At 38.1% G+C, this 15,336-nt stretch overlaps 3 protein-coding genes across 3 annotated transcripts in view; 2 read left to right on the plus strand and 1 right to left on the minus strand.

Moving 5' to 3' along the window:
• Positions 1-15,336, plus strand: part of LOC108973714 (zyxin) — a 179,463-nt gene that overhangs the window by 7,288 nt on the left and 156,839 nt on the right. The window lies entirely within an intron of this gene.
• LOC108973713 (UV excision repair protein rhp23-like) lies at positions 1,470-3,035 on the minus strand. Its single transcript, XM_018941147.1, has one exon. The coding sequence runs from the start codon at positions 2,987-2,989 to the stop codon at positions 1,589-1,591; it is 1,401 nt and encodes a 466-aa protein (XP_018796692.1). The 5' UTR covers positions 2,990-3,035; the 3' UTR covers positions 1,470-1,588.
• On the plus strand, positions 13,751-15,310 carry LOC108973715 (UV excision repair protein RAD23 homolog B). Its single transcript, XM_018941149.1, has one exon. It carries the CDS (start codon positions 13,961-13,963, stop codon positions 14,894-14,896), a length of 936 nt encoding a protein of 311 aa, XP_018796694.1. The 5' UTR covers positions 13,751-13,960; the 3' UTR covers positions 14,897-15,310.

Raw genomic sequence — 15,336 nt, forward strand, 5'->3', positions numbered from 1 at the left:
TATCTCCAGGATGCAACGAGTCCCCGCATGACTCTAACCACCGCTTGCACCCCTCTCCCTATGATCTGGCTCCGTCGAAACAGCACATTTCCTGAACATAACGTTGCATGACCTCGATGTCAACTTATCTGAACCTTAAGGGGATATACAGCTACAACAACAAGAACAAAATTTTATAATTGCTTCCTCCGATAAGAACAATTAACTTTCGACTTTCTCAGGCCCCTAATTGTGGGCATTGTTTATTTGTAAACATGCTGTTGTGATTTCATTTTTCTGCATTTCGGGACATATTAAATTGTAGTTAACTTCACTCTTAGATTTAGAGAATTCTACCCTTAATTTATACGGAGTTCTTTTAGCAGTTTATCAACCCTTTCTCCTATTTGACTTTGTGCTTAAAAATCAACCGAAACCATCAAAGTGCACATGCGCAACACAGCAACAAAACATCGCTCGCTAAGATGCAATGATAACTCATCCCTTGCGATAAAGCGATGCAATAAAATGTGGAAACGATTAAACAAATAGGATTAAGCAACATTAACCGCCACGAGGCTACCATCCAATCAACGTTACTGTAAATAAATGAATAACTATATATTTTTATACTCTCGCAACAAAGTTGCTAAAGAGAGTATTATAGTTTTGTTCACATAACGGTTGTTTGTAAGTCCTAAAACTAAAAGAGTCAGATATAGGGTTATATATACCAAAGTGATCAGGGTGACGAGTAGAGTTGAAATCCGGATGTCTGTCTGTCCGTCCGTCCGTGCAAGCTGTAACTTGAGTAAAAATTGAGATATCGTGATGAAACTTGGTACACGCTTGGCCCCGGCCCCTACTAACTTTTTTGTACATATCTCGAAAACTACTATAGCTATGTCAACCAAACGGCTCTATACCGTTTCTTTTAGGCATTTCCATATACAGTTCAAAAATGGAAGAAGTCGGACAATAACCACGCCCACCTCCCATACAAAGGTTATGTTGAAAATCACTAAAAGTGCGTTAACCGACTAACATAAAACGTCAGAAACACTAAATTTTACGGAAGAAATGGCAGAAGGAAGCTGCATCCAGGTTTTTTTTTAAACTTGAAAATGGGCGTGGCGTCGCCCACTTATGGGCCAAAAACCATATCTCAGGAAGTACTCAACCGATTTCAATGAAATTCGGTATATAATATTTTCTTAACACCGTGATGATATGTACCAAATATAGGTGAAATCGGTTCACAACCACGCCTGAAATCTCGATTATCACTTTATCATGTGAGAGTATAAAATGTTCGGTGACACCCGAACTTAGCCCTTCCTTACTTGTTTTTTATTATATTTGTTGGTGTCTAGCTTGAGGCATTACTTTTTTTTATTCACTGCATTTACTTTGGTACGTTTTTGGAATTGCGATGTGCAACCAAAAATTTATTCAGTTAAAAGTATTTGAATGATAAAAATACACGAAATTTTCAAAACAAAAAAAAAAAAAAGAAAAACACCTATAAAAATAAATTAATTATAAAAATCGTTCACTGAATCTGACTTAATATATTTAGTACCTTCCAAAATCTCACCGGTTTCTGCGCTCACATGTGTATGTCATCGATACGACAGAGATAGTCCACAGCCCTCTCGACATTACGATCACAAGCTATGAAGGCTAAGATCACCATCTGACGTTTGAAACCCATACGCACCAAACGCGCTATATGCTTCTCCTCCTCTGGCGAGATATGCATGTGATTGTAGTTGCAATGGCTGCACTGCTCATCCTCCGATTCCGCACTGCTTTCGTGCAACAATTGCAGAAACTCACTCTCATGCTCCTTCAGCATTAACAACAACTCCGGCTGCGTTTCATCGATACGCCGTATGACGTCCTGCAGCACGTACGGCCGCTTACGCAAAAGGCGTCGCAGATTCTTGAAGTCTGGATCTTGTCGCAGAAATGTCAGGGCGTTCGCTTGATTGAGCTTCGTCTGCTCTGTTGTTTTAGCTTTGTGCTGATTTGCGGTTTGTGGCCGCCGCTGCTGCTGCTTCTGTTTTATTGCGGTTTGGTGTCCGACGCGCTCTTGCATCTGCTTTATAAGGTAATCGACAGCTTCGTTGGGATTGTTGAAGCTAGCGACTAGAGCGCGTCGTACATCATCCTCTCTGTATCCCATCGCCACAATTTGTCGCAGTACGTGCTCATCGCAAACTCTGTTTTGTGTCGATTTCTTCAATATTTTGCGCTTCGTTGCTTGCATTTTGCTGGCTTTCTTCGTTGCGCGCAATCTGTTGGTGCTCAGCAAGGATTTTGTTGACTTCATTGTTTTGTTGTTAGCTGTTATTTTGACTTTATGACACCGACATCTTGCTTGCTTCGAATCGGTTGATTCTATAGAGCTTGCTGAATCCTGTCGTATTTTATTGTTTGTTCGGCTATCTTCGTGTGATAAGGAAGCGCTTGAAGATGTTCTAGTTTTAAATTTATTTTGTGATTTATGCCTTTTCTTTGCTATGCTTTTGGAAGCCTTCAATTTTATCGAACTTTTGGCCATTAAAATTTTGCTGTTTGGCTTCTTTTTAATGTGCTTTATACGGACTCTTCTTTGTTCTGTCATGTCTTTTGCCGCTCCTTTGTTATTTAATTCGTCACCTTGACCAACGTTTGCGGGCTTTTGCCCAGATATTTCTGTCATCCATTTGTTTTTGTTGTTATTGTTATTATTGTTGGTGGTTTGGTGGATTGATTCAGCAATGTTCGACGTTCTCCAAGGCTTTCTTGCCATGACCAACAAAAACTTACGCTCATCTATGGAGTAGGAAGAGAGCAATTTGTTGTCTTTCAACACGCGTCCCGCATAGAGTAGTTGTTGTCGTTCGGGTAGAAGATTTGTAACGGCTACATTGTAGAGTTTACGTTTTAAATCGGAAACAGTTTTCAAGCCGTAAGTGTTGATTACGAAACTCTTGTGGTCTAAATTTTTAATTGTAAGTTTCATTTTCTACACAAATTTTTCACAATTGATTTTGAATTTTTTAACCGAAATTATTACAAAAACACATTGAATAAAATTTGAAAATGTGTCTATAAACAATACAAACCAAGCATGGCTAAGCAGATTAATGCCAACCTATCACGAAGGGAAACATTGGAAATTCTTGGGCAAAATATCAAAAATAGGGTTTCCAATTTAAATTACTTAACTTATTTTCCCTGCAATAATCGTAATTTTCGTAATATCTAATTTAAGTCGAGAGTTATTGGAGAGAAAATTTTGTTATACTTGGTTACGCTACTATTTATGCGAAAGTGATATTTTATCTAAAATTTTAGATTTCTGCGATCGTTTTTTACTAGCTGTCTGGCATATATTCAAGTCTTCGCCTTCTTTGAAGCAGGTTTGACGGATGAATACCACAGTTGCGACTGTGGTATGGGTCTTTGGTGTGTACCAGTGGATCTATGTTTACGACCCACACGGTTTTTGAGATATCTAGTCTCTCAGTTATCTCGTGCACCTTCAATCGTCCATCTGCCAAAATGGGGTAGCGTCTTTTAACATAAGTAAACTAGCCTTCGCGGTAGCCCTTTTCCATAGTTTATCCAGTTTTTGACGGTCGCTATTGAAGGAGAATATTCACCGCATTTAGCATTCAAGCGTTAATTAATTGACAGTAGAATCCTGATCTACGTGGTCCATAATGTTTACGGTTAAGACTAAACGACTTTTCCTGTACCTAGTGCGCCCAAAGTTATTAGCACAGATATTTTTAGTCTCCAGGGATTTTTCTGTACCGTAGCATCTGCTTAAGCTTCGACAAGTATGTTATACTGATCGAAATCTGGTTGAAAATCTGAACTGAGGTCATTCTTTGGTATAAAGTAGAGGTCCGCGTCTTCGTGTTAACGAGTCTGTAGTTCTTTTTTCAAACAAGATTTGCGGTAGTGACAATGAAATATAGTACTTGTATTTCGGAATACGTCTTAAATTACAACTTTCATTACAAAACTTTATAATTATTATTACATTTATAAACATATTTATACAGTATGGTAAGTTTTGCACGAATTTTTTAGCACGACCTACCAGCTATGCTAATTAACAGTGGGATTCGCAGTCAAAGATGACATTGCCATTATAGCCAGGGGTAATTTTAATAAAAAGAGGTTTAAACCTGGCTAAAGGATGGTCCAGTGGAGTTGAGCTGAACATCAACCCCTCTAAGACGACCATTGCCCCGTTGAAGAGACGTAGGGCTCTGTCCGACTTAGGGGCAAAGAGGTAGAGATGACCAATATGGTCTGGTAAATAATGTGGCTGCAAGCCAAGTATTGTTAGATGATGACCAATAATCATGTATAGGGTGGTGGCTTGAGTCTCAAAAGCTTCGCAAACTTCGGTAGGGCTCCAACTATCGCAGAAGGGTGTGATAGAAGTAAGGAAATCTCATTCCAGCGATTCGAGCTGATTCGATTTAGCCGTGCAATACCATTGGCTCTTCTCCCAAGAGACAGCATTACCAAAAGGGTAAACTTCACCGACAAATTCAAGGTTAACCTTAGCAGCAAAGTTGAATGGAATTGTTCCCCTCTCGAGCTACTGTTTAGGCATAGTACAATCAAGTGGTACACCGACGGCTTGAAAGCGTCATAGGTAATTGCTATAGGAGTCGCTAGACCTAGACTCTCCATAGCTATGGAAAGTTTTTCGAGCATTTTTCAGGCAGAAATCTTTGCCATAAGTCGGTGCATAGAGATAAATTGCCAACGCAACTATCGCAACGAACGTACATACATATAACCACATTTAGCGATAGTCAAGCGGCACTTAAACCAATTTCTTCCTATGAGATCAAATCTAATGGGTTACAACCTCAGCAGGTCTAAATAAGTAATGAACCTCCAAAGGGACAAAATCAGGCTACTTGTCTCATTATACACTGGTCACTGCAAGCTGAAGAAGCACTTTTACTACCTTCTTGAAAGTCCAGAACAGCCAATTGACTGCAAAGCAGTTTGGGGACGCAGGTTAAAGGCCCTGGGGATCACTTCCCCTCACTAGCACATAACAGTATGTTGGACTTTGAAATTTGGGAGAGGGCACAATAGACCTAATTCTCGTCTATCTATCTATCTAACATCCAAAAGGAAACATCGGAGACCTCATAAAATATGTATGTATATACGGTTATGAGCATTGAAATAGTAGTGGCTGTTGACAAAAATAGTTAGTTGAAGTTGATTATTATTCTAGTTATATTCTCTGTAGTGTAACGGTCCTGTTATACACAACAATAAGTGCGAAACACTTACCGTTACTTTTTTACAGCGAATTATATTGTGATATCTGTATTTATGAGCGCGCATTAAAATAGTAGTGAACGGTGAGCTGATTGGACACAGATTATTTTTACTAAAAAATATTTAATTTTATCAATCAAAAAGTAAGTTTCTTGTTATTTTATTAATTATCCAATGAAAAAAGCTAAAAAAATATGACTGTGCATATTTTAGTGGGCCGCGGGAAGCACTGCAGTGAAGAAAAACGAAAATGGATTCAATCTCTCATAAACAACGGTAAATCCTACAAGGGAGTGGAAAGAAATGTAGGGTGTTAAGCCACAACGACTCACAATTCAATTATTTATAAAAAAAGACGAAAAAAGGGGCGCAATATGGATTCTTTCGGAGAATTTTACACCAGTACTTGTAAAATGGAGATTCCCAGATTCAGCACAAAAACTATGAAGCTTGGCGGTTTGAATTTCATGGTTTGGGTTGTTTTTCTTACAGGCCCAATTTTTTTTGTGTAGTCCCAATTCACAAGATTACTAGCATAACGGACCGACACAAAGTCGTGAATGTAATGCAGTATATTATGATACCATTTGCTGAAGGGAACATCTCGCCGAAAAGGATATTTCAGCAAAATAATGACCCGAAGCACACCAGTAGGGTGGCAAAGGAGTGGTTACGGGTCAATGGAATTAATGTCTTGGATAGGTCAGCTCGAACGCTTGGCCTCTATCCTATTGAAAACCTTTGGGCAGACGTTAAGAAAGCCGTATAGAATAACAAACCCAAAAAAAACAATGAGTTGTGGATCATAGTGCAGCAAGCAGGGCAGAACATACCACTAAAAAGGTGCCAGAGTCTCGTAGATTCTATGAAGAGGATAATATGAGAGATAAAAATCATGGCCATGCTACCAAGGACTAATATCTCGTATAGACGGAACTTCCGAAAATCCTTCAGTTAAAAAAAAAAAAAAATTTATTACTTTACTACTATTTTACTGCTCCCATCAAATTTCATATATAAACACAACTTTGTGAATAAATATATCTTACAGCCATTCAAATTAAAATATTTTTATTAATAAACGTAGTCAGGGAAATATGATAAACTTTTCCATTTCAATTGATGTTAAAATTGTTTAGAATTATATTTTTTATTATTATAGAGTATAGCTGCCATACAAACTGAACGATCAAAATCAAAAAAACTGCTTTTCGGGGAAATTTTTTATTTCACAAGATATCTTCACGAAATTTGGCACGGATTATTGTCCAAGGCAACGGTATACTCTCCAAAAATATCTAAAAAATAAGTGTGTACATCTTTATACAAATTTCTAAGAGAAATTTCAATTTTAATTCTATTGTATTTGTCATCCTACATACACAGCCTATATTTACCCCTTCAAACATAATCACTGACCTTCAAGCATAGCATATATATATATATATGTATACATGCATTTGGTTGTGTGTATGAGGATATGCATGAATATATTATATTTATGTAATTGAATGCGCGGCTAGCGTGTGCGTTGACTTGGATAAATTTCTGAATGAATTTGTCATGCTTGATTGCTTTCGTTCGGTTTCAAACAGTTGGAGTTCAAAGTAGCATAGAGTTTCCCGAGAAATCCCAAAAATGTATGCATGTATGTGTATATGTGTGTACCATATGCATATGCATAATTATATATGTATGCAGCTATTTCACGTTGGTCCATTGCACAACTGCAGTTGACAGCTTTCCTTAAGCATGCACCAACTTTCCTCCCCTTTGATAACGCTGCCCTGACCGCCACACACACTGTGAAATCAATTCTGCTAAATTCAAATTTCATATTAATTTCCGTACTTTTTTTACTATTTTCCTAATTCTGCTTTTTGTTTCGTTTAGTAAGGCTTTTGTCTCTGCATTCGGTACGGTTGATATTTTTTACGCTCTACTTTTTTCACCGCCTCATTTGTTTATCCGTTCATGGCATTTAAGTTGTGGAAGTACTCCAGTTTCCACTGCGCAGCTTCAATCGACTTTACTGGCGCATAATTTCAATTAGGGGTTGGCCAGTTTCCTACAGAACTTGCTGAGTTCAAGGTACACGTAATAACAGTCTATGAGGGGTTCATTCAATCGCAATTCCATAAGTACATACATATCTCTGAATGTAACCTTCTAAAGTTGTTGCCAATACATAATATTAATAATATTTATTTATAATGCATAACAGACGGCGCAGTTGCTCGCCTTTTTGTCAGCGCTTTGTCCATAGTAGTTCCTTTCCGTGTATAGTTTTGTTCGCCTATGCTTATTTGTGGATTAATGAGGTGTTAAGGCTGAGCGTGGGAAGTGTTTTTCGTTTGCTTACGTCTCCATTGTTTCGTTTTGTGCGACCTCGAATTCTATATCGAAAGCAAGCAATTCATCCCCATCGCAATGTGTAGTTTGCGGTAAACTATATCGAATCTGGATTAAGTCATAAATTTGGGATTTGTCAAGCTCGGCTACTGCTAAGCCTGATTAGCGGACAGCTAAGTGACCAAATGTAAGCGTATATTTATTTCAAAATTTCAGTGGTTCTTATCATGCGTTCTCAAGGTCGTATGGTCATATTATCATACAAAGTAAATGTAGATGTAATTATATGTGGAATGGCATTATGTGTGTATTAACTTACCCTTTGGAATACTGATCTATATCTACCGCTGAGGTTAATTAATTCTGTTTAATAACTTTCTAAGAACTTCTGTACATACCTACATATGTTCAAAAATATCACTAGAGGCGTTGAAATATTTTTTTAACTTTTTGGAAAGTGTAAAACTTGTGAACTTCCATGGCCTGTACAAGGTTAGTTAAGGTTTGAGTCCATTTTAGCATATTGCATAATAACAACTTACAAGTTAAGTGAACCCTTGTTGTTACCGCAGTAAAAAGCTTTGTGCTCATTGCATTTTGAACCGGTATCAAGCAATCTTGTTTTTAAAGATCAGAAAATTTGACAATACACAATATCTTTAAGTACTAAATCCGTGGTTACTTGAGCTTAATAAAGTTCTTTATATGGAAGAGACTAGCAACTAAGAAAATGCGCTTCAAAACCACAAAATTTTGTTGGTAATAAAGTCTATATCGATAAAGAAACTACTCATTTCAATGAATTAAAAGAATTTGTAATTGAAGTAATAATCAATACTCAATAAGCTGCTCATTTTTCGAACCAGCCGATATGGGGCTACTATAGGATTTCGCTGCCATCAAACTGAACAATCAAAACAAAATTTTTATGAGATATATTCTTCAAACTTGACAGAAAACTGAACAAACCAACAATTAAGCCTCCGAAAAATTGGTTAAAATCGGACAACTATAGCATATGATTCGCATACAAACTGAACTTTCGAAATCCAGTCTTTGTACCGAAAACTTTTTAATTTTACGAGATAGCTTCGCGAAATTTGGCTTAGATTAGTGGGTGAAACATCTCTTAGATTATAGAGATATCAATATAGATTTATGCGCCTTCGAGGGGTATTTTAGATTCAGTGGAGGCAAGGTAAACGTTTTTCCTCATTCATGTTTTTAACTATGAGCATTCTTGCTAATTAGATAGGCACTACTCGGAGACTATAAGCAGGCATGTCGCCGTATTTCTCGTACAGCTCAACGTTCCATCGACTGTGGTACTCACCGTTGCCTATGCGCACAGAACTATAAATCTTCAGCACATCTTTTCTCTCGAACACTCCTAAGGTCGACTCATCTGATTATGAATTGTCCATGCTTCCTAGCTCGTCGAAAGATGACTTTACTTTTCAATTGCAGGATATATTTCGTCTCGACCTCGTTCACGATCAAACCTTACACACCTATATTAGCTTTGCCGGTATACAAAGTTCAGACATAACGACATAGAGATAGTTCCTTTCCATGTTGTTGGTGGCACGGGTCTTATCCAGGATTTGACCCATGATGAAAATCTGGTCGATTATAAATTTTCCAAGTCTAAAGTCCAAGATAAGGTACAATCAGTTTGTTGACGGTGGACTTCAGTCTTTCACGCACTACGCTCGATAAGACCTTATATGCGATATTAAGGCGGCATATTCCACGGTAATTTGGCGCAGATTATGGGATCCCGCTTTTTGCGGATTGGGTAGAGCACACTTAGGCCCCAATTGTCGGTCATGCTTTTATCCGACCATATCAAAGAGGCTGATGGATGCAACTTGTCAGTTCTTTGCCGTCGTATTTCATCAGCCCCTTCCCGCTTTGTTGTTCTTCGGGCAGGTTATTGCTATTCCCTTATCATAGTCGGGCAATGGAACATCTATTTCATCCACATCGATTGGAGAATCGGGTTCGAAAATTTCAGATGTTACATTTTCACTGCCGTTCAGCAGACTGGAGAATTGTTCCCTCCATAACTTTAGTATGCTCTGAACATCGGCCACTAGATCACAACTTTGGGTCCTACAAGAGTATGCTTCGGTCCTTAAATCTTCCGTTAGTCAATTTCTCACGCAGTTCAAAGTTGCCTATCAGAAAAAACTTATCTTTTTTACAATTTGACAAAAGTAATTGAAGTTTGGCGAGAAATTCATCGTCTTCTTCTCTGGACTACTCAACTACTCTAAGTGCTCATAAGTCACTAGGATAGATTTTCGAGAAGGTCCTCATGTCTATTATTGTATAATCTACACAAAATCGGTATCAATAGTAACCGTTTTTAATTATATATTACATTGAAAATAATCTTATGTACCAATGTGACCTGGACTGAGGCGTCAGTCTGCATTTCTTTCTTGTGTTGCTTAACCTATACTGACTTTGAGTCTCTGTTTTCATAAGGGCTATAAAATCTGAGCAGAACCGCTCCTTCGTTAGCGCACTATTGCTTTAAATTGATTGATACCACAAGCGCAGCATAAAATTTTAAACTATAAAATATGACACCGACCAATAACTGCATCTGATGTCATTAGCTGCCGTGGCAATCCAGCGCGTGCCGCCGAAAAGTCATTTCCCATTGTTTGCAACACAATCGATCGCTTGCCACCTACTTAACAACAAAGCAATCAATGTTGTTGACAATTTCACATTGCTACATTTTGGTATGTTTCATTAAAAATCCCTCACCTACACACAGCCGCACGCACGCACAGCCCTTGCAGTGGCACTGGCAGTTCGTCAATGACCGCGTGTCGCTTGTTTCTTATCTCGGGTCACCAATGAGTACAAAAAAAAAAAATCTGAGAAGAGAAATACAATAATGATACATTGGCGCGGCTGACACGTGACTTGTGTTGTTGCATTTCGGGTTACTATTTGATGAGCACTAATCGATGTGGCCAACCCCTAGAAGTAGACTTCATATGACTAACAATGCATGTTCTTATTTGTGTTTGTGTTTGTGTTTGTGTTTGTGTTTGTGTTTATGTAACGCAACGGAAACCAGCAAATTTGCGTGGAAGACGCCCGACTTTTTCACATCACATCGCTTCGCTCGCTTCGTGCGGCAATTGTAGTTGCAACACGCTGACATTGATTGTGTATTTGTCGATGGTCGCTGCATTTAATTCGATTACGGCATAATTTTCAATAAACCTGAAGTGTGAAGGAGTAGCCGTGTGCGGAGGAGAGGAATGGTAGCCTGATGAATGAAGGGTTGCTTCGGCTGGCGCAACGCGGAATCTAGAATATTTTTATGTGTGCTTTTAATTATGAGCGAGTTGCACACTTTGCGGCAACATATACTGTACACTATTCATATGCATGCTCACACACACACACACAGTCATGTGCATATGCACTTACTCATTCTCATTTGGCGCTCGGCTACGTGGCGCACTCATGTGTACCTAATGTGGGTTTTAACGGTGTGCTAAATGATTTCGAATCACTTTTTTACCCACTCTCTTTACCTTTGCGTTTTCCGAAAATCACTTTGGCTTTTGTGAAGGCTCCGTGCGTTGGCCAAGCAACGCTTGCGCGCGATAAATCGATAGCGATAAGTATCTGCAACACGTTTTCCACATATTTCATATGATTTACTCGGCGCTTTCTCTCTCTCTCTCTTCTACCCCGTTTTCGCTCAAGTCGGCTTGGCTTTGCTGGGTCTCGCCGAATTTGGCAATTTTAAAATTTTGCACGTGTTTTTACAATTGGCGTAACTGTGAGATTTCCGGTTGAGAAGAAAAAAAACAACAACAACAATAAAAATAATAAAATAGCTCAATGCGTGCACAGAAAGTGTTGGAAATCTTATATTTTCACGCTTGTCGAAAAGTACATAATTTCCGGTTTAATTGAAAACTGTAAAAGTGGCGAAATAAATCAGCATTAATGCAGACACCCTCCCACCACTCCTACGTTCACACTTACATGCACCAGTACACAACTTTTAACTTAGATATTTACTTATGCGGCGCCGTCCGAAATCCAAATAATGTTTCGTAATTTCTCTTCATTTGAATTAACATATTATTTTAGCCCGAAAAAGCAACATTTTAATGAAAACTAAAAACTTCAATTACCAAACTCGCAAAGGAAATGCTCTTGTAGTATCACAAAAAATGGGCGAATGCTTAGAAAAGCAACGGAAGTTGTTTCGAAAATTGTGATAGATGAGGGTCGTTGTTGCGTTGCCGTAGCGGGGCTGTCCGACATCGGCCCCGCAGTGACCAAGAGCAATAAATCAGTGTTCAAACAACAAACGGACAGGGCGAACGGGTTGCTGCGCCGCATTCGTAATCAAACCGGTTCGCTACTCTGGGCACACAATTCACCAGATTAGCGCCGATGGCTGGTGTAATTTTCCTGTGCCAAAAGGGTTTAGTAGTTGCTACACACTGGCGATTTCCCAATGGGGTGATTATTTAAAATTGTAAGCAGCTGAAATGCAGCCGGGTATCATTAGTGGATGTAACGATGTTATAACTACTTTTGCAATAATTTTGTTGCGACAAGATTCCGAGGTCTTGCATGCATATTAGTTTTGATAACAAGCATAATGAGTTATTATCTGCATTTGTTGTTGTTGTAGCTGAAGCTTTCGAAGTATAGTTTATTGTGAATTAATGGGGCTATCTTCTAAGCAATCTATTCATGTATATCCGATGTATGCATTATTTCGGTGAGCTTAGACCATTGGAAGAGGGAGGGTTGTTGTGAGGTCAGCTGGTTTTGATATAAGATGAGCTTGTACGTGTACAGCTGGATCTCTTTACACGCATATGTTGCATACAAGCGACATCGCGGTGAGTGCTGGAGTGGTGGAGGTAGGAGGAATATCGCAAGACCATATGTTTCTCAGTTAGAACCTTAGAGTAGCTAGTTATAAATAAAGGATTTCATTTTACAACTTAGAAAATAACGAAAATTTCGTGTTTGGGGGGTTTACTAATTTTTCTACATGACTCTTGTTGTCTTCAAAACAGTCCCCATTCGATATAATGCACTGCCAGTGCTTCTTCCACTCATCGAAACACTTCTCAACTCGATTTTTTGGTATTGAGGTTGTGGCATCATTACAGTATTCTTTTTTTTTATTCTTTGATTTATCGATGTGTGAGAAGCTTAGTCGTGATCTCCAAAAACCGATACATTTTCGAAGTCTTTTTATAGGAATTGCTGACAAGGATTTGACAAATTATTGGCTCTGGCATTATAAACTCTCTGGCTCATGAAAAAGCGATTTCGAATATTAAGTAGTTCCCACGACAGTCGGGTAATCCGCTACAAATCATTGGTAGATGAACATTCCGTTGACAAATCAACCTTTTGGCCGAATATCAAGCAAAGTAATTCTGAATTTTGTGAGCTAAACTGATTTGTAAAGGCTTTGTAAATAGGATAGTGAGAATTAACTTTAACCATAAGGTCATAGATCTATATTTTATTGCATGTTACTTCAAAGCTATTCGCATGACCCGTGACTTGTTTAAACTATCTGCAACAACGATTTTTTTCAATATTTCTCAACTTTAATTTTCCAAATGTTACGAATACGAAATAATTGTATTATATTCGTCCAATAATTTTAAATTCTATATCATTGGTATATTAAATAAAGTTCTGTTATATCAATTCTGGATTTATATATTCGTTACTGTACTTATGATACTAAATCAAAATTGACTTAAAATTTACTTATATGATGGCGAATATAAATCTTTATTTCCATCCTTTCGAAATTTTATTCAAATTATTAAAAAAAAAAATATTTATTAATTATTAAAACAAAAATACAAAAAAATTACAAGTGCAAGATACATATGGCAGCGCTGAGCCCAACAACCACAACCACGTTGAGGTCATTTTTGACATTTCTCTGCGCAAGTCATTTCGTTCAACCTTCTTTCATTCTCTTCTTCTTCGCATTCGCTAGTGCTGTCGATATTACCACACACATGCCTTTTGCTTGTTTGATTTTCAACCACTATCTTGGCAACGAATAATCGCTTATGTATAGGTAAACAGTAAATATCGAGTTTTGAAAAACCAATTACTTGTGTATTACGAGTGCGGATGATTACAATTTTACATCACTACGCATGAGTCGGCAAATGTCAAATTTTTTGATGTGTAAAAACAAAAGTATAGGATATTCTCGTGTGCTAGAATTTCTTTCCTATTATTTTTTTGTTATTAACTTATTGAATAAAGTCAAAAAATGAAGCTGCAAATTAAAACATTGAGTCAGAAATCACTGATGGTCGATATCGATTTATCAAAGACTGTGTATGAACTGAAAAAGGAATTGTCGCTATATCCAGACGTTGGTGTTAAGCCTGAGCTGCAAAAACTCATTTATGCCGGTAAAATACTTTTTAATGAACAGCCATTAAGTGCTTACAATATAGATGCAAAGAAATTCCTTGTCGTAATGGTTTTGAAGCAGCCCGAAGAAAGTGGTGTGGAGACTGCAACTTCGGGTGCAGGTAGTTCTGTGTCCACTGCTGGCGAGGCAGCCGTTGCAAGAGCTGCAGCTAGCACTCCAACAGCTAAGGAAACTGAGGCAGTAAAAGAAACACCACAACCAGAAGTAAAGCCACCTTCACCACAAACACCAGCGACAACTCCAGCTCCAGTGACAGCTGCTGCGGCTGAGGCTCAAGTCACAACACCACAGCGTACAGCAACTGCACCACTACAACAACCACAGCCTACACGACCAACGAGTGGCGTAAATGATGAAATGGTAGCAAATATTGTATGTATGGGATATCCAGAGGTCGAAGTACGTCGCGCATTGGCAGCAAGTTTCAATAATCCAGAACGCGCTATCGAATATTTAATTGAGGGTATTCCCGAATCGGTGTTAATGCAACCAGAAAATGCATTACTGTATGGTGGTGAAAGTGATGCTGATGTAGGCATGTCGCCATTCGAAATGTTCCGCAGTGATCCGTTGTTCCGTAATTTGCGTCGCGCCATACAGCAGCACCCAGACCTCATCAACGACGCCATACAACGTGTTGGCGAAGCCAATCCGGCCATACTACAACTGATCAACGAAAATCAACAAGAATTTCTTAGCTCACTGATTGAGGGTTCCGACGATGACGACGATGATGATGAAGGCGCACCAGGTGGCGGTACCAACTAAATATGAACACCAGTACTACTTATACATATATATATATATAAAATTAATTAAATTGTAAACTCATGACATTGTACTGGTTACATTATAAATACAGGGAAAGGACTGTATAATGCCGGTTTGAATGAATAGTATAAAAAGTACGATTCTTATTTTTCAACTATCTGCACATATGTATGTATGTAAGAAATTTGAGCGCCATTGTTTGGTATACCAAAAATATTTCTTTAATTAAAAATGCTATTCACTTGCGACCTGTTTCACAAGAACATTTGTTGCTACTACAAATAGAATTCAATTTCATTATATGCACATATGTATGTATATGTATGTACATACTCATGTACATGTTTATGAGAAAAATGTTGGTAGTTTCTGAACTGAATTGCAAAATAAATAAACATACTTTAAACGAAATATGCTTAAGTCTATATTGCTAAGTT

Source organism: Bactrocera latifrons, unplaced genomic scaffold, assembly GCF_001853355.1.
Source record: "Bactrocera latifrons isolate USDA-ARS-PBARC rearing strain unplaced genomic scaffold, ASM185335v1 scaffold_5, whole genome shotgun sequence".
Taxonomy (NCBI): domain Eukaryota; kingdom Metazoa; phylum Arthropoda; class Insecta; order Diptera; family Tephritidae; genus Bactrocera; species Bactrocera latifrons.